At 41.4% G+C, this 23,934-nt stretch overlaps 1 protein-coding gene across 7 annotated transcripts in view; it reads right to left on the bottom strand.

Annotated features, from left to right (window-relative positions):
• Nucleotides 1-16,350, bottom strand: part of BANP (BTG3 associated nuclear protein) — a 155,042-nt gene extending 138,692 nt beyond the window's left edge. For 5 of the 7 annotated variants that reach the window (XM_087739724.1, XM_087739727.1, XM_087739728.1 and 2 more), the window contains exons 1-2: nt 16,212-16,350; nt 1,283-1,427 (exon numbers count right to left, since the gene is read on the bottom strand). In XM_087739724.1, coding sequence (XP_087595850.1) covers nt 1,283-1,352 — 70 coding nt within the window. In that variant the 5' untranslated portion in view covers nt 1,353-1,427; nt 16,212-16,350. Of the gene's footprint in view, nt 1-1,282; nt 1,428-4,296; nt 4,439-9,192; nt 9,278-16,211 lie in introns of those variants that run through there. The other 2 variants (XM_087739725.1, XM_087739726.1) reach the window with 2 other exon arrangements.
• Between the last annotated feature and the right edge of the window lie 7,584 nt (nt 16,351-23,934).

Raw genomic sequence — 23,934 nt, 5'->3', positions numbered from 1 at the left:
TTTCTCAAAAAACATTTACCCAAATCTAAGACTTTGTTTCAAATGCGCTGAGGATGCAACACTCGGGCATTACCTTGGGTTTTTTTATTAGGAACTTACCACGAGGTAGCAGAGTTGCCACGTGAGCTGTTCTGCTTCGACAGATTCTACAGGCTTCTGAACCCTCATGTTTATACAAAACCATAAAAAGTACTAATGAAGTTCTGTACAAAGACAGGATTACAGCCACTACTCAGAGTAGCCGCGGCTTATTTTCCCCAGTATAGATGAACAAAATCCTGCAAGCTTTCCAAAATAAGTACTTACATATGCAGACCTATAGGTTCTAATACCCTTTCATCTAAACGTAAACATTCTGAAGAAAACAGTAACAAAAAAGAACTGAATTTAAAACTGGAAGGCCTGGCCGGTAAAATCAAGAGGTAGAGCCCTGAACAACCTCACGGTCAGAGCATCACCTGAGATCAGACCAGGTTCGAGTTCCTTTACCAAACTGAGCAAAGGAAGGCTTGTTTAAGGTTGACCATACTGCAGGTGGTCATCCTGAAAACCAGCCCACCAGCTAGGCTAGGACAGGCAGGTCCCAGCTTCTCCTCCAACTCTTTGGGAACATTTCTGAAATAACTTTTTCTTTCTGCATCAGAAAAAAAGTTTTTGATATGTGTTTCTATTTTCCGTAACTGTAGTTACTGTTCTTTCAGTCACTTACTTGCATGTAATGACAGCCTAGGATCAATGTCTCTAGCTGATCTCAATGCATTTTCACTTAGTAGGTCAAGTTCTAAGCAAGGGATACCACAATATTTGCTTTCAGAAGTGTTTTCCAATTTTACTGTTATTTTGTTATACATACAAAGAATTTTAATAATGTATGCGAAAAACTATTTTACAAGTAAAACAGCGATTCATAACAGATGAGTCATAGTTCTCATTTGAGGGAAAGCCTAAAACATATATTTGGTCTGGAGAAAAACAAAAGATTGCAGGAGGCCATAGTTAATTCAAAGTTTTCGGTGCTAGTCTACCTCTGCACAAAAAAAGCCCCAGGCAATAAAGCCTTTAAAAGAAAAGTTAAATAAAATAATCTGATCTAAAGGGTATTGAAGATATGCAAGTTAAGCTACTGAAAACTTCATATGTAGTCTTAACAAGCGCCTCTCAGAAAAAAAATCAGCAGCACTGCTTTATATTTTTAAGCAAAGCTCAACAGCGATTTCCACCTTGTTAATGGGCAATACTATAAATGATCTGTCTCATGCCATCACTGCCATCTCTACTGTACCTGGGTTATCTGGAGTCAAGTCTTCAACAGCGATCTGAACAACATCTGCCAAATCTTGTTCTGACATCATTCAGAACCAGGCAGCAATATCCAGTCAAACACCGCTGCAGGCCCCCAAATAAGTAATTTTACAAGTCATGCAATCCTGAAAAACAGCAGCAAGGACAGTGTTAATACAGATATACTTGATATATCAATAGTGCTTTTTTTTTTTATTCTTCCTCTATAAAAGGAGATGTTGTCCCTAACAGAAGGGACCGGCCTACAAAGTGATCACCCAGCGGTACCGACTGCTACTTTATTCGGTAGCCTCGTCACAGAGACGAGGACTGAACTACCTGCCTCACCTCTACGAGTAATCTTTCTATACTAGGACTAAAATAAGAGCTCAAGCTTTCCTTGCTGATCCACCTTTCTGCATTTTCCCAATGGATAAAGACAAGATTTAGCTTCAGAGATTTGGCAGCTCATCACTATAAATTACAAAATAAAATGTTTTCTTTTAAATTGATTTTTTGTTTTACAAGTTTTAAGAACATACAAGATCATTCCTAAATTGCAGGGGTTTAATTTACAAATCATTACTTAGCTCCTGGAAGTGATCAGACTTTAGCATTTAGTCTTGATGTTGCAAAAGCAGATGAAGCTCCCAAGCCACATTACATTTGCAATTACTGCATTCTGTACAGATCTATATGCAGACAAGATCCTTACATACATGAATTTTAACAGGCTTCTAAAATCTCCATAAACATTCAGTGAGAACAGGGAGCTTCCTCTCAGCTAATTACAACTAGACTTGAAGCAAAACTTGACTTTTTTTTCTTGGCTATTGAACTTGCCTTGTTTTTCTACAGCTCAATTCTGATGAAACTATTTTCAGAATATGGTCCTGATTTTAAAGCCAAAATATTTCTCAGCCCTGCTCCCTTGGAATTCTCTGTCAAGCTTATTTATTAGCGTTTTAAGAGAAACCTTCAGCCTGTAAAATTGAATTAGAATCACTGGAACCACTCCTATCTGTGCTTTCCCACAGTTTACAGAAGGATGGACAACGAATACCAAGAGATCAGCCGATTTTTTTCTTTTTAAGCTGAAGCAAAAAACATTAAAGAGAGAATCTGAGGTTTCCTAATGGAAATGGTAATTGATCTCTTAACACCGACACTGAATCAAATCCAACTATGCATAAAGATTTTCCTCTTTCCCTCTTCCACCTGAGCACAAGCAAGCCATTAAGCCAGACAGGTGGAATGCAAATTTTCAAAGCAAGCAACACAACCTACAGAAGAATTTTGAGCCTGGCCTGAGCAACCGCTGCGCGCTGTGAAAGCCCATCTTGAAAGGAGGACTCCCCACATATCAGAATTGTTTACTCAAAATACCAGCACTGCCAATACTGAGTCATTTGAAATTCTGATCATGGTGAAAAACTGTTGGGACAGCACAGACTGTGGCAGCACGCCCAAAAAAACCTGGCAATACATTAGTGCATATGGATGCCATTTTGGCAAATTTTATTTGCCATTTCTGAGAAATCCTGGTAACCAGCCAGGCTTAACATAATAAAACAGCTGTGCTACAGTTACTGTTTCATAATGTTACATACTGCTAGTAATATTAAGAACCCTGCCCTCAACTTGAAGGAAGACATCCGCCACTCCGAACACTAAAAAAGGACAAACTAGAACAAAACCCAACTTTTAAAACGTTGTCTATTTACACGATTCAAGATTTCACTGATACTTCACATGTTGCATTTCAGCCAGTTATAGTTACAAACACATTGCTATTTTATAACACATTCCACAGGATTTGCAATGCTTTTGTTTAAATCCCCTTTAATACTTCATGTGATGCACATATTTAGCCTTCCAAAATTCATCATTAAAAAAAAATCACTGGAATTAATTAAACCTTTCTTCAACACAAAAAAATCATTTCACACTTCTGACATCTGTTCTCCACCTCTCATGGGTCATAGTCTGAAAGTATTCAACCTCCCATCAGAAAAGTACCACCAAGCTATTCTGTCACAGTCTTTAAACAAGGGCATAACAACCAAACTATGACTGGCAGAACAGCTACTACATATACACAGCAATGTGTCTTCATATCATTAGTATTTATTTCCATTTAAACAAATTTTATTACAATTTCAGTAAGTCAGACACAGCTCATAGGCAAGTAGCCAACAGCCTGACAGAACACATTTTTGCCTCCTCAACAGGCAGAACAAAATATACTTCTGCTGTCACCAGACGCAGTGAGCTCCTGTATCAAAACGTAAGGGGAAAACAAATAAATTTGTTATTAACGCTAGGTGTGTGGATTAGGAAAGCAATGCCCAAGTAAGCTGCACTGGGTACTGCAACCACAGCAGTTATCACAACTTGAATAAAATGCCCTTCTTCCAAATTCAGAATTTCAATTTATAATAGAAAATTTTAGCAGTGGTTTAACCTTGCTTTCAGAACCAACGGGAAAAGCCAGATAAAATTTAACAGGATTAGAGTTAGAGTTAGATTAGTTTATCAGCTTTAAAAAGCCTCAGTCAACAAATTCAGAATAACTTTGCCAATATAGTTTCCACATATTTTACTCAGTGAAGCATTTACCAGCATTTCCTCACATAAAACACTTATTTTCTTGAAATTTGCTCTATGTTCCCAGCCTTTTTTTTTTATTATTCCTTTCTTTCTTCTGGCTGAAACCCTAGTCCCCATTAATTCTAAATTAAGTATATGTACATTGGCATTAAGAAGCCAATGCTGAAATATTACCTGGAACAAATATTAAGCTGTAAGAAAGAAATATTAACAGAAAGCCAGGAAGCCAAGGAGAAAATAAAAAGTGGGACATAAAATGTGCCCACTTTTTCTCCCCCAACCAGCATCTGTGGACACTGGATCAACAGAGCAATATTTTATAGTCAATTCGCCATTATCTGGGGGGAGGAGGGTATGGGAAGACAGCTTATACCAGACAATGGAAAATATCTCATTCACACATACACTGCAGGAGGCCTTGGCCAGCCCCACTCAAACTGACTCCAGCGGAGCTGTTTAGGTGGATCTACACTGCACCCATCGCTTCTCCCGGACGGCTTTGTTGGCGGTTGGAAGAGGCTGCTTCAACTCTTTCCCAAGGCAAAAACTGAAAAACAGGTTACGGTGTGTATCAGAGGGATTTCCTCCCACCTCTATTCCCACTTCAGCCCTGGGTGCCTTCAAATCTCAGTTACTCAAATGTTTCTAACCCTTCAGACCCTTCCCAGACCAGCTCTTTTGCTGTCCACCCTTTCCCCACCCCACCCCAGACACTACTTCGGTAATCCTTGCCTATAAACCCACCAGAAACCCATTCCTGTGGTATAAAGAAGCACAAATTAAAAACCGTATCACATTTTAATCACAGTGAATAACGGAAATAATCACACAGAGCAAACATACTGCATTAATTTCTTCTTACCTCCCAAAGGAAAAATATTTTTTCAAAATTTGAGAAACAGTCCTAAGATTCCAAGACAGAACAAGCATCAATATGGAGTAACAGAACTAAACCTTCTAATAATAGTCTATTTCATCACCCATCAAAACTTTAAAATATTAGTTTCCCTATTTATGCATGATGAGTTGAAATTAAAGACAAACACTCCTCCCTGTTCTTGGCTTTTCATATTCAGAAACAAAGCTGAAAAGGGGTGCGAAAAGCCTAGAGCATTCCTACAACCACTTGCTAGGAGGTGGCTCTAGTACTGGAACCCTCAGAAAAACTCATCAGAGACAACTAAAGGTAGACATTTAAAGCAGATTAGACAAAGTGCACTAAAAATCTCTGCCAATGCTCTTACTCAGAATCGATATACTTAACACAGAATTAAAGTAGCCTTTGTTTAAGTAAGTAATGAATATTTGTAAGCAACTAAATTAAATTCACCTGAGTTCCAGATTAGTTTTTCTACACACAAGTTTAATGCAATTTAATTAATCTATTTTAAAACATTAATTCAGAATAATTCGTCTGAGCAGCCCCTTGTAAACAAACCTATCTACTGAAATATCTGATGGCTTTACAAAGTCACAGGGCGTCATTCCAAAGCATATAATCAAAAACATCCAACGCCTTGTTAACATATAACAACATGCACAAAACATAAATCTTCTCTCTCATACTAATTAGTGAGGGTACACACTGTATTTTAAAAAAACAATTTCCAAACCTCTCATCTACTTAAGAGTGTTTAATTTCACTTCTCTTATTTGAGCAGCTAATCACTCCCCTGGGTAATATTTCTCAGTGCTATTGATAAATGAAAAAACTTCTCTCATACTTCAATTTGCACTATGACAAAAATTTACTTCTGATGGTGTGAAAAAAGCCGAAGGACGCCATTTTACTTTGCCCAGCCCAAAAGCCGCAAATATTTTTCCTCTTCTTCATTTCACTTTTCCTTTAAATCAATTAAGGCCGATTTTCAAATATGTCATTTCTGTTACAAATATATATATATATTTCTTCTTTATACAAGCACTATTAGCCAATCAGCCCATTTTTCTGAGCCTAATATCTACCATGAATGGGACAAAGGTCCTTATCTCGCAAAGAGCTAAGATTTGCTGACACTTACAGAAGTTTTCCAAAACAGCAAACCAGCTAGACTACAAAGGCAAGCCTAATGATAAGAATGTATTTTATACATGCATGCAAGTGTATTAATCCTCTGTGAGGACAACGTCTCTGAGTGCAGAAGTAAAATGACCTTATACTGTAAAGGGATTACAGCATAAAGATCGTCTTCCCTCTGAAACTGAAGATCCACAGAGGACACAATACTCATTAACTCTACTGCTTTGGTTAAGTCAGTGCAACTTCCCTGAGTACTCGTCCCCTCGGGGAAACAGCCCTGAAGGACCGCTGAGCTTCAAGTCTCTGTGCAAAGAATAATCCACACCAAGAATGCCTTTCTGCAGTTCAGTTTAATCCACTCTGCAAGCAAGTTATGCAAAACCAGCAAAAAGGCACTCCAAGTACAAAACAAAATTTTTCACGATAGCCTTAACGAAGAACACCCGGCATGCTCAGGTGACAACCCTGGCTAACCTGGCAACAGACCTCCCGCATTGAGAAGTCTGTCACGTCTTCACAGAAACCATCTCCACGAGTGGTCCCACGGAAAGAACTGGGAAATGTTCATGTAATTTGATACATGAAGTTACTCCCAGGTATTACAAGGTTCAGAACCTGACAGTGCTCTTTCAGTCTTGCTCTGTGACTTATGACATTTTTATAATCCCAAAGTCTGGCTTCTTCTCTAAAATAAAGTCACTTTAGCTGGCAGCTGGAACAGAGCCTGCCTACACTGATTAATAATTCCCCAACAAGCCACATCAGTGGAAATGTTAATGCACTGTAACAGATGAGGAATAACATCATAAAAAGCAACAATTGAATAGCATGCAGGGTTAAATGCACTGTAAATACAAGAGCTACCAGCCTCCCTTACTCTCCAACTCTCTGAAGCTGCAGTCTATCAGAACATGAAGTTGAAAATTATTTGCAGGGGGAGGATGGGGGGGGGGGGAAGATCAGAATTTACACTTCTTTATTACTACTAAAAACTATGAAGGAGAAGATTCTAATCTTTCTTAGCATCTGTTTAGCTTTCATCCTTATTCTCAACCCACCTTAAAAGGCAAGTAAAAACATTGTGTTTTAAGTAAATTTCATAGTAAAACTACACAAGCGTTTAACAATTTAAAAAATTAGTGTAACAATCTACAGGCATCTTTGGTTCAGCCAAAGATCAGGAAAAAAAAAGTCTATCTTCCCAAAACACATGAGAAACGTTCCTTATCTGTGAAAGCACGGACAGCAGCCATAACATTCTGGAGATAGATATATAACGTAAATATCACTCACAGAGATGCTATGCTGATGGACTCCAGTACAAGTCCTTAAAACACAGACAGCAACAGAAAAAAGGAAACAGCTGCTCCAAGAATAAAGGATCTCGGAGTACAAAATCTTGCAGGGAGGCAGAAATTCTCAAACTTTGCTATGAAAGCTCACATTATTATTATTATTGTTTTGCTTCTAGAAGTATTCCCCCCCCCCCTTTTTTTTTTTTTCATTCCACCTGGTACAAGCCGCTGTTTTGCTTGGATGCCTTTTTCTAACTCTTCTAATCCACTGCCATTGGCCACAATCCTAACACACTGTACAACAAACTAGAACAGAAATACCACTGTCCTGCTTTCCCGTGTACTCATACCAGCTTAACAGGCGCTGGCACAAGGAACGACAGCGTTGAGTGTGTGGCCACACACACCAGCAACTCAGCACAAATTCTCTGTGGACCTTCTATAAACGCTGCTCTTGCTGTCATGTGCCAACACCCACGCTGCCACATCTTTGATATAATTATTCCCAAGCGAGCTAGGAAGGACGCGTTAACACCTATTACAACTACACTTTCAGGTGCTTAGACATGCAAAAAAGTCTGAGTTTAATTTTACAGACATATAAACCCATAATGAGACTACCCATATGGACGGGATATACATAAGCGTTTGCAGATTCAGTGCCTTAAGGCAGAGGCCAGTTTTCTGCATCACAGTATAATTATTGTAGGACACAGGTCACCGATGCCAGGCACGGTTTGTATGTATGGTTGAAAACCAGCAAATACGAAACAAGAACTGCTCGGACAGCAAACGCAGTATGCAGAACCAGATGTAGCGATGTTGTTTTATTGGTTTCATCCACTAGATAGAGAATCTTTATTGATAACAGCTCCAAAAAAAACCTGCAAGTACTTAAATTCAAAGAACAAACTTCCAGAATTAGTTTCAGGTTATTTATATAAAAGTGTCTCCCAGCCTCAAAGAACTTCTACCCACAATTAGAATTTTTTTGAGATGGGTAGTCCAGATGTCCTTTGAACTCTGGGTAACTGTACCTTCATTTGAAGTTAGAAGTTACTACTTTTTTTTTTTTTTTTTTTTATAACCTCTTAACCTCTTTTTCTATGATACTTCATATCAACTTTAGGAGTGTCAAACCACTGCCTAACACAACCAGAATTATTTGGGGCAGATCTTAGATCTTTACAAAAAACTATAACACTGATAAATTTTTCTTTTGTGCCTCAGTAAACTCCAAAACATCCTGCAGATGTTGGGAATGGACATATTTTTGGTGAGATTATCAGCACAACTTGAATGCTTGCAGAGTGTACTCCAATTAACAAAGGCAGCTCCACAACGTCAGATTCAAAGCATGCCTCAAAACATCACACCTAACTCACTGTGCCTATGTCTTCACATACAGATGGTTGTACCCTTGGGCCTTTCTATGCTAGAAACTATCCTCAGAAAGAGAGATTAAGTTTGGCCCTGTAAATTTCCTATTCAGGAGTACTTCCATACGTTCCTAGCAAAATGACATTCCTGCTGAACAGGTAAAATCAAACCCAAAAACTACGCGAACGCTACTTCTAGTTGAAACACGAACGAACGAGAAAAATGAATGGAACAGAAACACAACTGCACACTCATTGTCACGCTGTCCACAGGCGGAAAGCTCTTACCAGAACATTACATATATGAGAAAGAGCAAAACTTGAAGTTTCATACTGCAGTGTAAGTGGATTATACAGCAGTCAAAACATTGTACTTAAGTATTTTAATTCTGAGTGCTTTGTTTCTTATTTTCCATCACAAAACTCAAAGGACATTAAAATGTTATGCTTTATCTAAGGTGAAAGAGACCACAGTACCCTACAGACTTCAGCAACAACAGGTCTAGTATGACGTGTGCTACTGGTCCACCAAGGGATCACCCTACACACTCTTCAGGATTCAATTTTCCCATCTGAGAAAGAAAAAAAGAGGAAAAAAAAAACCAACCTTCCTGCCCAAAAAAACCAAGGTGCAGTGTCTGCCTGGTTCCTGAATAAAAGGTGTTATTTTAAATGAGTTGGTGTTATTCCTCCTGCAAGGGAAACAGAGAGGAAACAACAGCAATTTTTAAACATCTCAAAGGGCCTTTACTGAGAAGTGATTAAGAGCTGAGGTGGGGGGAGGGAGAGGGGAACTTTCTTTGGAAAGCTAATATTCCAGAAAACACCGGTAGCTGAAGCATCGCCAGCTACGAAATCAACGTAGTACTAACTCGGAGCAGGTACCGCCCAAAGTTCTTGCACCACACCGTAACTTTCACAAGCAGGAGGACAACGGAACATGGCAAATGAGCTTCACCGCTGCTATGCAAAAGATCTGCAGAGGCAGCTAAGCGGACTGAGAAAAGCTGTGAAGTCCTCTTCCAGTCCCAGGAATCAATCGCTTGGAGGAAGGGTGCAAGCAGTACAAACATCTTTTACAGACATCAGAATGCAGTCTTTTTTCAGATGAGCCTCCTTTGCAGCAGAGGGATCTGCGTTATGCTCATGACACAGAAGTTACTTCATGACGGATCACGGGAGCACGTTTTCCCCCAGCAAGGATGTGTAGACTGGGACACGGTTTATCACCAGATCTTTGACCCTAAACTTGCACAAGGGAAGACTTTGGAGAATACAATTTCTATCAAATTTGAGTTTCATTACTTCATTTTTAGGGGGGCGGGGGGGGGAAGTGTACCGATATTAAAACATTTTGAAATCTCAATGGCATAGACTGAAAGAATTTTGAGAAATTTTAACTCTAATTTCCCACGTGAAGTGGATGCCAAAAAGCTGAGAAGTTCTTCAAGACCATACATGACACATTTGTAGCTGCTTTCTAGCTAACAACACTGTGTGCTGGTCAGAAAGTCTTTGAGATACTTTCTGTGCAACTACTGGTTCAACTCAAAAGGATTTTTCTGAGGAATATATGGATGAGAAGAATAACAGATCTAGACATCAGCTATTTATTCAATATTTTAATCCCCTTTGGAAAGTGGGAAATAAATATCATAACAAAAGGGTTGCAACTAAAAATAACAGTTCTAAAAAAAACCTGTCAGATGCTACCAAGAGAGAGAAGGAGGTGAAAAATTTTTTTTAATATTAAAACACTTGCTAAAACTTGCTGAATAAATGACAGCTTCTGCATATTGACCACCTACATGTACCTGATAAAAGCATTTGCACGCATCTCTAATGTAACTTCATTAAGTATTTCAATATTAAGTAGCTATCCCATAAGTTTCCTTCCTGCTTAATACTTTAATTCTCTCTATTTTACTGTGCAACCATTTGATATTTGTGAAAATCTAGGCAATCTATATTATTTTAAATTCATTTCCCTTTTTGCAAGACCGGAAGTATACAGTCAAGATCAAAAGATGGGAAATAAAGAGATTTTAAGGAAATGAGCAAAGTTTTCAACTTGTACCTCTGAAAGCCCAGCGTTTTGGTTTGGTGTTTTGTTTTGTGGGTTTGTTTGTTTGTTTTTTGAAAGCCCAGTCAAATCATTTCAGTATCACAAAGTAATTTTTCCCCCTCATAAAAAAAAAATTAGTTTTCTGTATTCAAGAAAACAGCTTAATGAATAGTATCACAGGTGGTGCTTTAAACTTTAAATGACCACTTAAATGGCAAGGCCATTAACTCAATGCAATTATTTAATAAGAAATGTTTACCAAAGGAAAAATTTTAGAGTAGAAGATCTTCTATGAAGATTCCCTCTTTCAGAAGCCCTCACAATGACGAAGCTTCGGCGGGGCTGGGCTCTGCCTCAGTGGGAAAAGGCATGCCAGTATGCCACGAGACTTGCTGACTCCATAGGAAGGCTCATCACCAATTCTGGCATCAAAGACCCCACGCTAACAGTTACATTACCAGAAGAGCCTGTGATTCTTCAAACCTTCCAACAACGTTTATTCTGGGTTTATAAAGAGACCTAGAAGAAAGGCTGAGCAAAGAATAAGCTAGCAACCATACTGTATAGAAAAAAACCAACCTGGTTAAAACTTCTGTCCAAAGGATTGAACAACTGAATTCCTAAAACGCATCTTGTATTACTAACTCTGCCAAAGCAAACATTACTTCACTTCACAAAGCAAACACTGCAATTTAGTTTAAACAGAAAATGATTACTTTTAAATATGTTGCTAAAAAGTGTACGATAATTGGGGGGGGGGGGGGGGTGTCAAATGAGCCTCCTTTATTAGAAATTACCCAAATGGGGAAAAAAACACAACACAATCTCATGCTTTCTGAGGAAAAAGCATAGAAGTTAAAAAAATTAATTCTTTAAGTTATGGCAGATAGAACTGGACTTTTTAAGTAATAAAAAAATACCTAATTATTCACTTTCATAAACATCAGATTTAGGTTGGAGACTATTATTTCCTCTAAAGAGTTGAAGATATCAGTAAATTCAGAGTACGTTTCAAACTGAAATCGCAGCAGTGGCAGATATAAGTATGTACATCTTTGACCAAACTAAAAACTGGCTCTGACAGAGATCTCCAAGTTTAACAACATCCATATTTTTCAATCATAAAGAATCAGAAAATTCTCTGCTTAAAGCCAAGGAAAAGATCATTTAGAAACTCTAGTAAGTGCAGAAAACTGCTTGTATGTGTTTCTGGAAGCAGACAGACTGCAGAAATGACCTGTCACTGTCTAGATAAAAATGAAAGCAAGAGCAACTCTTGAGCCACGCATTCCCTGGGAAATACAAGCACAGCTCCAACGTCATGACGACATCACATCACCAACGCCACGCTAGGCTAGGACTAGAACTGCGTGATGAAAATCCCCATCAGTGAAATCCCAACCAGCAGAGACTGCCGAGGAAAACACCTTGCCCCATGCTGGTTTGCAAGAAAACAGCACCGTTGAGAAGCCACTTCCATCTGGCTCAACTGTTCTACATCCAAAGCTGCTGCTCTCCTCCGCTCCAGGACATTGTGTGCATGTCACGGGGCGCTCTCCCACACGACATCATTTGTCAGGTCTGTGTAGTGGAGCACGGACACTATGCCAGAATCTCGTTTCCTCTGACCATCGTATTCATTCACCATGTTAAAACCAGCTCTCGTACAGAGACTGAAAATAAACGCAGAGGCAGGTTGTGGGAACAAGACACATACCCAAACCTGACCTCCTTCGGTGTGCTTTGTAAGACGCCCTTGCTTAGTGCACGCTTTTCACTGACAGAAGGAATTAAACTGGAAGGTTACAGTATTAGAAAGTCTTAACTTCCTTGTTGCAGGAAAAAGGCTTTGCTCCGTCACACAGAGGCTTTGCCTCGGAAAGCTGTTCAGTTTAAACACAGCAGGCACCCCAGGACCAGTATGCGCTATGACAAGCGCCTCTCTCAAGTTCAAGGGAAATTTGTGCAAAATGCTTTATTCTTATGTGTTTGGCTTACCTAAACCAGAATCTTTGACAACAAAATGGAATAGTATAATTTATATTTTTTTATCATTTTATTTTTCCTAGTATGGACACTGCTAATCTTCTAAACACGGAAAAACTTTCTGATCTAGCAATTCCAGGGGGGACAAGGACAGACCCCAATGTTGGCACAGGCTTCTACTATGAAAAAGCATGATGGCCAACATAAAATATACAACAAGTAATCTGCTTACTCAAAAGTCATCTAATATATTTACCTTCTGTAGCTATCTAGAAAAAGGAAACATTCAAGCTACTGAAACAGACTTTAGCACTCTTTTAAAACATAGGGATAATACTAGTATTTTTCAATTCTTACCAAAAATACTTATTAAAATAAACTGAAGAGCATCATTTCAGTAGAAAAACATAGAGCACGTAGTTCTTCACATTCTGAAATACTTTCATTAGTACAGTCTGACCCTGTTTTGCCATTCCCCCTCCCTCCTCTAGGAAAAAAAAAAAAAAAAAGTAAGTAACTCCAGCTTTAAACTTGCAAGCCTATATATTCATAGGATGTTAAAGAGAGGTCAGTTGGTACATGTAACAGACACATTTGTGTCTAAGGAGCGGGGAAGGAAGGGGTCTTTAACTTTACAGCTGCTAAGAATTCACTCCATGGGTAGGAGAGATGCATCATAAAATACAGGTGCTCCAATTTTCAGAGGGAAATTTGAACGCAATGTATTTTTCCCTTAAGTGGTCTAAGTCAGGGTTTTACAAACAGGAAGCAAGATAAAATAATTTTGTTCAACAGACAACATTACAAATTATTTTATTTAAAGTCCCAAATGCAAAGGATTTTATGAAGTTAATCCTTTTGTGCGCTTTTGCTTAACGTCTTAACGTGCAGTCTAACAAGTGGCAGGCAAAACTAAGCGCTTGACGGTAGCTTTAAAAACCTATAACTGCAAGGAAACAAGTGTTTGACATGACTTTAAAGACATTTTATTCTTTTTATTTTTACTTGGAAAAAAGATTATGGGTTAGCCTTTTAATAAATATGTAAAAAACAGAAAACATAAAATTACTTCAATAGTTAACAACTAAATATCAAGTTTCAAACTAAAGGAAATCAAATCTGTGAAAAAAATTTTATTGGCAAAGTTTAGCATACATAGACATTTTGTTGTTCTAATTCTAATCGTTAGCTTTGCTTTGTCTCCTCCTACAAGTAGCTCTTGCTGTTCTGCTCATTTCACAGCTTCTGTAGATCTCTGGGACAAGAGCTTCTGTGCACAAAGAGAAACACCCATCTCTTCCTCTCAAAACGAATGTACTGAGAGAGTCTTTACTTTCTAAGGAGCACCACAGCAATTTCAATTCAAGGCATTCTTCAATGAAAGGTATTAAGACGTTCAAGTTCTGACAATGTAAAGGCACGTATTCTTCCTGCACACACGATGCTTTACAAGTTTAGGGAAAAGCTCAAGTTAAAGACCAGAGACAACCTCAAGTCCTTGCAAATGCGAGCATATTACTGTCATTAACGTGGGTCTGAATCCCACAGCACAGCACTACTCCTTGCAAAATCAAGGTAAACCCATAAGTGACGCTTCTGGTTACATGGAGCGATGACTATAAGCTTATCTTTCTTCACCTAATCAGTCCAAACCAGCATAGAACAAGCATGTCGTACTGCGTCAACGACAGCACAGGCAGGAAACAAGCCTTTTTCAAACATGCTTAGCAGAACGTGTGCTGATGGAACCCTTTCAACTGTGAACATTGATAATTAGCGCTCACTATATTACTACCATACTCTTAACGTTATTATTCAATCACTCCAAATGTTATTAATCAATTACTCCTTTAAAAGAACCTTAAAATTTAAAGCCTGTCCTGTAACCACACAACCACCTAAGCATGGCTGGATAATTAAGACATTAAAGCCAGCTACTGTTATTGTAAAAGAGATTATAAATTACAAAACAAACAAAAAAGTTACAAAATATTTTCATCCTCTGAAGGAGATGGAATGTTTCTCAAATCCAAACTCAATCTTTTTACTCTCTTCAATAAATTAAACCAGTCTTTCTTCATAACATCTTCTCATGTATTTTTGAAAACTGAACTACTGCCAAGATGTCATTTAATGTACGGAATAAGGCTCCAACAGTTTCAGAACCAAATTCATGTTATTCTGGCCGATTTCTAGGGACATCCATTTTAAACATATATTAATACTTTCTAACAGAGAAAAGCCATGGTTTCAAGAGGCACTACTATGACATTATTAAGACAAAGGCATTTTTTGTTTGGCTTTTTGTTTGCTGTTTTAAGATCTTGCTTGAGCACTCAAAATTCTACAAATTTTAAGCTTGCTTTCTGAAAGCCTGACATCAACAGGGTACTACACCTAATGTAACCTCACACGGAAGGCAAAAAAAAGTAGCAAAAATCGTTCCAAACTATCATTTTGAAAGCTGCTTCCACTGAAGCAGTCACTCAGTTGCTAGTATCCCACCAAAACCCAAAAATCTTCCCTTGAGAGCTCTAAAAATAAACTGATACTTAAACTATATGTCCCATAGCAGGATAAAACTACTATATTTGGTTAAGTACACAACTTCCCACTGCACAAGGATTTAAAAAAAAAAAAACAAACTAGGAAAAAAGCAACACTTGAATTGCAAATAAGGAAAAAGGGGAAACGGAGTGTGTTGTCAAACAGATCACTAATACGAAGAGACTGGAAAATATCAACCAATGGACGTGAAAAACCCTTACTATGACTAAATGACCACACACGCCATACACCCCTCAGGAGACTATTTTTTTTTTTCCCCACTAGCAGGCATGTGAAAAGCAGCAGCCCCTTTCCATTAGCGCTACCTGCAAGCAGCGGAGAGAAAAGGCCGAGGCCATCGGTGTGGTGGCCTCTGTGGTGTGGCACGGGCAGTACCCGTGCCACCGGCCATTTACACCCTCCTGCGACAGGGAGGGAAGGCGCTCAGCGATGCCCCTTCCCCAAAACCTGCCGCCCCGGGAGAGGAAAGGCTCAAACCCGCCCCGTCCTTCAGGACGGGAAAACGCAAGCCTCGGGGAGGCGGGGGAGAGGGCACGGTCTTCGGGGACACTGGCGGGGAGGGACAGCCCAGACCCTCCACCTCGGCCGCCGCTCGCCCCGCAGGGGTGACCAGCGGCCCCCCGCAGCGGTAGCCAGACAAGGGGCCAGCCCTGAGGAGCGCCAATAAGGGGGGGGGGGGACACCCCTCCCCGGGCCTGAGCGCCGAGGAGGCAGGCGGGGAGCCAGGCGACGAAGAGCAGCCCCCCGCAGAGGGCCCGGCTCCGGCGTCCCGCGGCGGGAGGAGGCGAGTCCCCGGTCGCCCCCCCCCGGCCCCGTGCGGCTGAGGGGGCGGGAGCCCGCGGCCCCCCCCCGGCCTCGGCCCCTCCCCGGAGCCGCCGCCTCGCGGCCCGGGTGCTCGGGCAGCGCTGTGAGGAGCGGGAAGGCTGCGAGGGCCAGGGCTCTACGCCCGGCGCCAGGCCCCCCGGGAGCTCAGCCCCAGCCGTCCGGCCGCGGGGCGCCGCGGTTACCGTGTGCGGTGGCGAATTCTCGTGGTGTTTGTCGAGCGGCTGCGATAATGGCGTCCTTCCTCGCGAGAGATCTCCCTCTCCTCAGCGCGCAGGCGCCGCCGCCCTGCGCCCGCTCGGCCCCCGCCCGCCCCGAGCGCCCGCGCAGGCGCACGGGGGAGGCGGCCCGGCGGCCGCCCTTCACCGCCGCGCCGCCGGGAGAGACTACAATTCCCAGAGGGCAGCGCGTCGGCCCCGCGGCACCGCCCCCGCCGAGCAGGCCGGGACCTGTAGTACACGCGGCCGGGGCAGTGCATGCCGGGAATTGTAGTCCGCACCACACACCTCACACACGACGCCCCCATACCCGCACACACCCATACAACGTCCCCTCTCTCTTCCCTCTTCGCCCTGAGGCAGGCACCCGGCCCTGACGCAACCCCGAGGGCTCCACAAAACCCTCTTGCTCGCACCGGGACGCCGCAACGGGGTCTTGCCGCATGCCCCCGGACAGTGCCAGCGTTGGGACCACGCAGCCCTGTGGTTTGTGCGGCGGCGTCCCGCGGCCTGCCATCGCGGCCTGCTGGGCACAGCTCTGCGATTCCTCCTCCAACAGCATCTCAGGGCTGCTGCAAACTCCAGCGTCACATCTCTTTTTTTTTTATTAAGCGTTTCCAGACCTGCCAGGCGATGTAGCCGCAGGATTTGGCCAGCGGAGCTGTCAGCAAACGGATTAAATATATATCTGCACCCCGAGAGCCGCCTGCACCGAGCCATTCGCACACCGACGTGTTCCCTTTTCCTACTCCTCTCTCTGGTCCCTCCATTAGATTTTTCCCTGCTCAAATGGCTCCTGAGCGCTTGCATCGCTGAAATGGGATGATCTGAATGTGAGCTGTCATATTGAGGAGAAAAATGTCACCATGCTCAGAACACAGCTGAAGAACAGGCAGCAAGTGGGAATTTGCTAAATTAGCTCATCAGACTGATTCTTCTGTTGCTTCGTTCCTGCATTTGGTGTGAGAACAGAATGACTGGGCGAAGGTGGAAAACCTTCTGTTAACCTTCTGGGGATGATAAAAATACGCAAAAGCACAAAAAGGAAGCACGGAGGAAGTATGCAAGTAGCTCTGACAGAAGACAAAGATTAGATTATTTTTCTATATCCTTACATATCACAGTGTTGCCCAAACAAGACCATCATCATAGTTCATTTTTCAGCTTCAGCATAGCCAGCGGTGACTTTCAGACTTCTGCATAAAATATTCCTTAAATGAGATGCTTAATTCAGTTCTGCAGCGTCATGACATGCAACCGAATCCACCCTGGTTCAGCTGTAATTGGCTACCCTGACATCTGCAGACCTACGGCTAAATGGAGCTGTTGGGCTACTGGTTTGAAATGCTGTTCTCAGGCTCTGTAGCTTTGTCATGTTCAAACTCAAGGTGTCCACTGCAGGACTTTTGTACCTGTCTGAAATTAAACAGAGCATGTCACAAAAGCTCCAGTTTCTAACGTGTTTCAGACTCCAGGAGACGGGCAATTCTTCCTGCTCACCTGCCTAGGGTCTGTTTCTTTGAAAGTGCTCGTAGTGACTCCTGAAGCTGGTGTTTTCAGTATTAAAGAGTTGCCACGAGCCTGGGAATTAACAACCGCTGCGTTAGGAAAACCCTTGCTTCTGCTTCCAGATTTGTAACTGTTCAGCTGAGTCTGTTGATTTATTTATTGTGTTCTCTTCCTTCACAAGCAGATTAGGAAGTGCAGAGGTTAAAATACTTATAAACTGACTTTTCACACAGGATTATTTCACGCTTTGCTGCACAGATTTGCCCTGCAACAGATTTGCCAAACAGTTTTTGCTGCACTCAAGCAATTGCCAGGTCCCAGCCAGAAAAACACTGATACACCTATCAGTGCACTACCTGCTGTGGAAAGTTGCTAGTAGAAGCCTTTGCCATCATAAACCAAATCCGATGTAAGAGCTGTCCTGTTTTCTCATCAGTACATTCCCTCCCAGAGATTATTAACTCGCGTTCTGCTATGGATGTGAGATCCCGCTCCTCTCTGTATAGCCAGTAAATCATTTCTCAGCTAAAACAACACAAACCAGAAAAACTTGCGTTGTCATAAACCAATTACACTATTCACCTACAGTCATCAAATTAACTGCAGGAAATACTGGCAGGATCCAACTGATGTCCACATCTTTGATCAGAGATAGCAACATAATAAAAAAATAATACAGCAATTTATCACTAAGAACGGCTGCAGCACTACCTTCTGCTAGTGAGTCTGTTCGCTCTGATCATTACAGCAATCTGGAATATACAATTAACCTACCTCTTGTAAGGGGTTTTTTCCCTCTTTACCAGAGATATGATTTTAGATTTTTTTCACCTATCATTTCTTCCAAAGCAGGGGGTGTTTCCTTTTAAAATTTTGAATTACACCAATAAATGATGAAGAGACTCTTCTGTTATCATAGCCTATCCCTTGTTCCCCTTGAGACTGACGCAGCCAGATATGACACACTCTTCACGCAGCGTAAAGTATGACAGAAAACATCGGTAAACAGCAGAAGAAAGAGGATCTTTCTGTTCACAACCTAACAGCGGAGACCTCCTTTGTGCTTAAATCAGAAGGCCCAAATTTGGCTCTTAGTCTCTAATTCACAGTACCAACACATGAAGGACTTACCCAAAGGTAACTGTTCCCTGCGCTTCACAATCTCCTAACCTTTATGAGCTTTCAAAAATGTGCTCACCCGAATATTTCTGCAATAATGTCATGAAATTCAGTGTCAGTCCCCCTCTAGTGAATGAAGGCTTCGCTTTACCATGGGATAAAAAACTGCCGATGAGCAAGCACCAGGAGGAAGTCGATACACTGTAAGTTGTATTCTGATTTAAACCATGGTAACTTGCTCAAGTGCCTACCTCAAATACATTCTTATTTTCCTTCCCCCTTATAAAAATGAATAAGAACTTCAGGGTGCTAATATATCAATTTCAGTTTTTTTTATTTTATAGATGAAAATACATCCTGTTGCCCTGTTAGTCTGTTGGCCCAAATAAAATAACAAGATATTTCTTTGGTGTTTTATTTCCTCACCTTTTTTCAGTCTCTCTCTCTTCCTTGCGTTTTATCTATGTGCTAATTTTTCTCTGTCATGTTATGAAGAATCATTTGGTTCCAGGAAATATCTAGCTTATTTTACCGTTGTATCAGCATTCGTTTACTATTGTTTCCTAAGGAAGTTGCTGCTTTCATATGTTTTGTGAGGATCAAGAGAGATTGGTATCTCATTCATTTGTTTCCTTTTTTTTGTTAGGAAAAAAAACTTACCATAGCATCAAAGGTAAAAAATTAACACACTGTGCACACAATTTTGCAGCTGCATCAGCAGCAGGAAAATAAAGGTTGCCAAACAAAGCGTTTGTTTAAACAAGTGACAGGCACTCATAATTATACTCACTGCTGAGCATGAGAATACAGAAACAAAGGCATGAAGAACACAGAAGATGTGATCAGGGCACAGAAGTAACTCCAGAGTATTTGCCATAAGAACTCTGTAGGAATAATATTCTTTCCCACGGATAAAATCCTTGATCACATCCTATGCTATTAAAAACAAAAAGAGTACTTGAAGTTCCCCTGTTTATTCAGTTGCTGTTTGAGTTACTTCGTTAATTTGCGATATACTACCTCTCGTAACTGGAGAGGGACACAAACACATCCCTGTGAACACAGCATGCGCTATCTTGCGATATAGTGATGCTTAATTAAAAGTTATATAAAGTACATTTTTTAAACAACGGTAATATTAATGCTATTTGTAAACTTGCTGTAGCATTTCTCCTTTTACCAACAGAAAACTTCCCTGCTGTTGAAATCTGTTGTCAGTTTTCCTCCTCCAAGTGCATCCTTCCTCATCACTTACTTTCCAGACACCATGTCCATTGTCAGTTCTCTCAGAACTGTTCTTTGATTTTATTACAGAAAACAGGTCAGGATCAAGCAGGTTCTGCTCCCTACTCCAGCGAGCTCTGTGACTTCAGGCAAGACACAGACATTTTCTGTACTGACTCTGATCTCACTTTTGTGAGAGTTTACTGAGTAAACTCCATTTCATTCAATGAAGATACTCCTAATTTTCATGAATGAGGATGGAAGAAAAGACCTTGAATTCTCACAGCAGAGAGAAAAACATCATTACACATTTGGTCATCTAACTGCTCAAAGTTCATGGTCTTGTAAGGTCATTTTTGCCAGTCTGAGAAATACAGTGAGAAGGGTCAGGCACGATCTCAATGTCCTCTTATTTATTTACATACTGTTCCACCTCCCTGTATACATCATGGAAAAAAACGATAGGAGGCTATTCCCCTTCTCAGAAATCTGCCATTCTAACAAGCACTGTATTTGCACTTTGCCCAACCGTGATCTTCCCAGGATCACGCTCACAGCTGTTTCTGCTGCCCTTTTACCTCTGTTACACAGCTGATATCTTTGCCCAGTATTTGCTAGTTTGCCCAGCTTTGTTCCGGTTTGCTACAGACCATGTTTACTTGCTCAGGTACCATTACCATCATCAGTCTTTTTTAATCCACTGGGATCATCAAAAGCCTGAAGGGGAACTCATCACACTTACTGATTTTGGAGGATTTTATCCTGTTCTTCAGACTGAGGGTTGCCTGAGAACTCCTTTTTCATTCAGTGTGTAGTCCCCACCTTCATATATTTTTTTCAGAAGTCCAGATACAAAATGTTACATAGCATCAATGTATCATTAATGTTATTATTCTAAGCAGAATTTGACCATCTCCTAGTTCCGGACCTGCATCCGTTTAGACACATGTTCACAATTATTCACAATGTAACCCTACTTTTTCAGGTGTGAGAGGTAAAACAAAGTGTAAATCTTCATCAGTGGCCAGAGTGACAGAACGTCCCCTCAGCAAGTTTCCGTATAACACCATGTTTGTCACACGCAGGATGCTAGGGCTACCATTCGGAGCGGTCCTGACAAGCCAGGTCAGCTGGAACCTCATGAAGTGCAACAAAGGCAAATGCCAAGTCCTGCACTTGGGACGGTACGATCCCATGCTTTGGTACAACCTGGGGACTGACTGCTAGGGTGAAAACCTCTGGAGAAAAGCACTGCAGATCCTGGAGGACAAGTTGAGCACATATCAGCAATGCACCCTTGCAGTGATGAAGGTTAACGGCATAGAGGGCTGTATTAGAAAGAGCATGGCCAGCACATCAAGTGACTATTCCCCACAACTCAGCACTTGTGAGGACACGCCTGGAATACGCTGTCCTGTTTGGGGACCCCTAATAGAAGAGAGAGAATGAAAAACTGGAGGGAGTAGAGGTGGTCAGCAGGCTGGTGAGCTCCGTCGCATTACTAAGTGTCCGAGCAAAATCCGGACATCAAAGAAAAGCTTCCCTTAGGCTGAAGAAATGTCTAACATGGGAAGCGTGAGCCAATCCACAGAGAAATGACTAAATCGAGGAGGTAATTTTCTCTGTGCAAGTAACAGCATTCATTTGAAGTTAACCAGAATGTAAGTACCAGCAACCCTCTAGTAGGCATTAGAAAAAAAAACAAAACAAATATTGATCCTCTCTGTCCAAGTCCAGAGGCACTTACAGCAAAAGTCAGATGGGTAGTGACAGCAAGAAATTTCTACATTTTTACTTCTCTAGTTTCTGTGAAGACAACGTAAGCGCATTTCCATTGTATACAGTCACACTCTGCATACGTAATTACCCACAATTCTGAACAACAATACAAGTTGATTTTGCAGTTCTCCGGGCAGGACTCCTAGCTGACAATGGCTTGCTCTTAGGTACTCCGAGGCAGTCAGCTGAGGTAGTAAATGACAGGCATTAAGAAAGACTCTCCTAAATAGTAGGTTTGGAATAGTAAATAGCACAGATAAGCTTGCCACTTCAGGACACTGAAGAGGACTCCCTGAGCCTGAGCCTTGCACTTACACCTGTGTGATAAGACATGACAGACATGCATATGTTTAATGAAACTATCGCCAAGCGAATAAGTTTCTAATTCAAAACACCACAATTTGTTAAGTAAAAAAAAAAAAAACAAACAAAAAAACCTATTGAAAAATATCTCACAGGTAACTTTATGGATTAAGAAAGGAGTGGTTTTTAATGTCAAATTTTTAATAGCAGAAGGTTAATAGTTTTATCATTTCTGCTTGCTCTGTCCTTGACAAGATTCTGGAGCTTTCAAAATATGCCCTCCTGTCTACTTACTGGAGGAAAGGAATCACATGGGTTTTGTAAATACTTACATGAGAATTATTAAAGGCCCCACAACACCTTTGTGCTGTCGTGACCCTGAGGGCACTAACAAGTCTTAATGGCCTTGACAAGCCTCACCTGCAGCCTCCACCCACAGCCCTGCCCATGGGCCAGGAGCCCACTTAAGCCCAAGCCTGGGCCCCTAAACTCTGTTGTTAGGGCACTTGTCTTCAGGTTTGTCTTTGGCCCTGTCTCCAGGAGGGACTTTGGACTCTTGTTGTTGCTTGTCTTTGGCCCTGTCTCCTTTTGCTCCTGTCCAGGCTCTCTGGTTGGACCTTGGACCTGGTTTGTCACTTGCAGTGTTTGGGACTGTCAGGGCAGCACGTTGCTGGTGAGGGCACTGCCTCTGCTGGGGTCACCCTTAGCTTCCCGCTTCCCTGTCCTTGGAGAGCAGCTGGCCCTTGCTGCTCCCTACGTGTCCAAGCACCCTTCCCTAATGGCTCTCTGTTCCCATTTGGCCTATTATAATCTGTAATGTTGTAAGAAGTCTTTAGAGAATGAATTGTTTGTCTCTGTTTCTGTGCTTGGCCTGAGAAACTACAGCTCTAACTCAGAAGCTACTTGTGTCTGTGCCATGTACGTGGATTGCAGCTATGGGAGGAAGAGCAAACATCCCAAAGAAAATGAAAGGATGGAGTTTCTGTACAGATCTTTCACATAAGATAACAAAGTTATTGGAATTGCATGTGGAAATAATGAGTAACATTCTTCATGCGTTCATCTCTAAGAAACATAGGTCAGGAAAACATCTCAATCTGTTCTTCCCACTGGAGAAAAAAAAAAAACAACACACTTCAGCTGGGTCAAAGTGGTGTGTGAGTGGAAGGAGTAATTATGGTTTCTTATGTCTGTTCCTATTTCTGGTCTATCCCTCTTACGGACATCTGATAGCTCAGAAGAACAAATTCCTTACCTTGAGGCTGCAATGACACCATATTACATGCTCAGAGCTAAAACACTCCTGCAGGAGTCTGCTCCCCTTCCTGTTCTGGGCAAACCTTGTGTATCTATCTACTAGGTTTCTGTGAATTCCTCAGCCTGAGCAGTCGCCAGTCCTCAAAATTACAGTTGTTAATGATAGCAATTCTTAGCTATCAGTATTCAAATATACAACTATTCAAAGAATGTATGCACGAAGAAGTGATAAGAAACCTCTCCTTGCATACAAAAGAGTGGTTTCTGTAACCCTTTGGTGCTCCTGGAACCAGATGAGAAAGAACCTGGAAAGCACATGTAGAATAATCATCAACTAGCCGGCCCTCCAACAAAATGTAGAGCCAATGAAGACGTCAGTCCAGGGACAAGTTGAAAATTAACTGCTTGGTTAGCTCCACCTCTCCAACCAGGAAAGGGTGCTCTCAACATTTTTTATAAATAGGTCTGGAGACCCCTCAGTTATCTTGAAGCTGTATAT

The sequence above is a fragment of the Nipponia nippon genome, unplaced genomic scaffold, assembly GCF_047370975.1.
Source record: "Nipponia nippon isolate SJK-2023a ecotype South Korea unplaced genomic scaffold, ASM4737097v1 scaffold_7, whole genome shotgun sequence".
Lineage (NCBI taxonomy): Eukaryota > Metazoa > Chordata > Aves > Pelecaniformes > Threskiornithidae > Nipponia > Nipponia nippon.
This window is presented reverse-complemented; position numbering and strand designations above follow the sequence as displayed.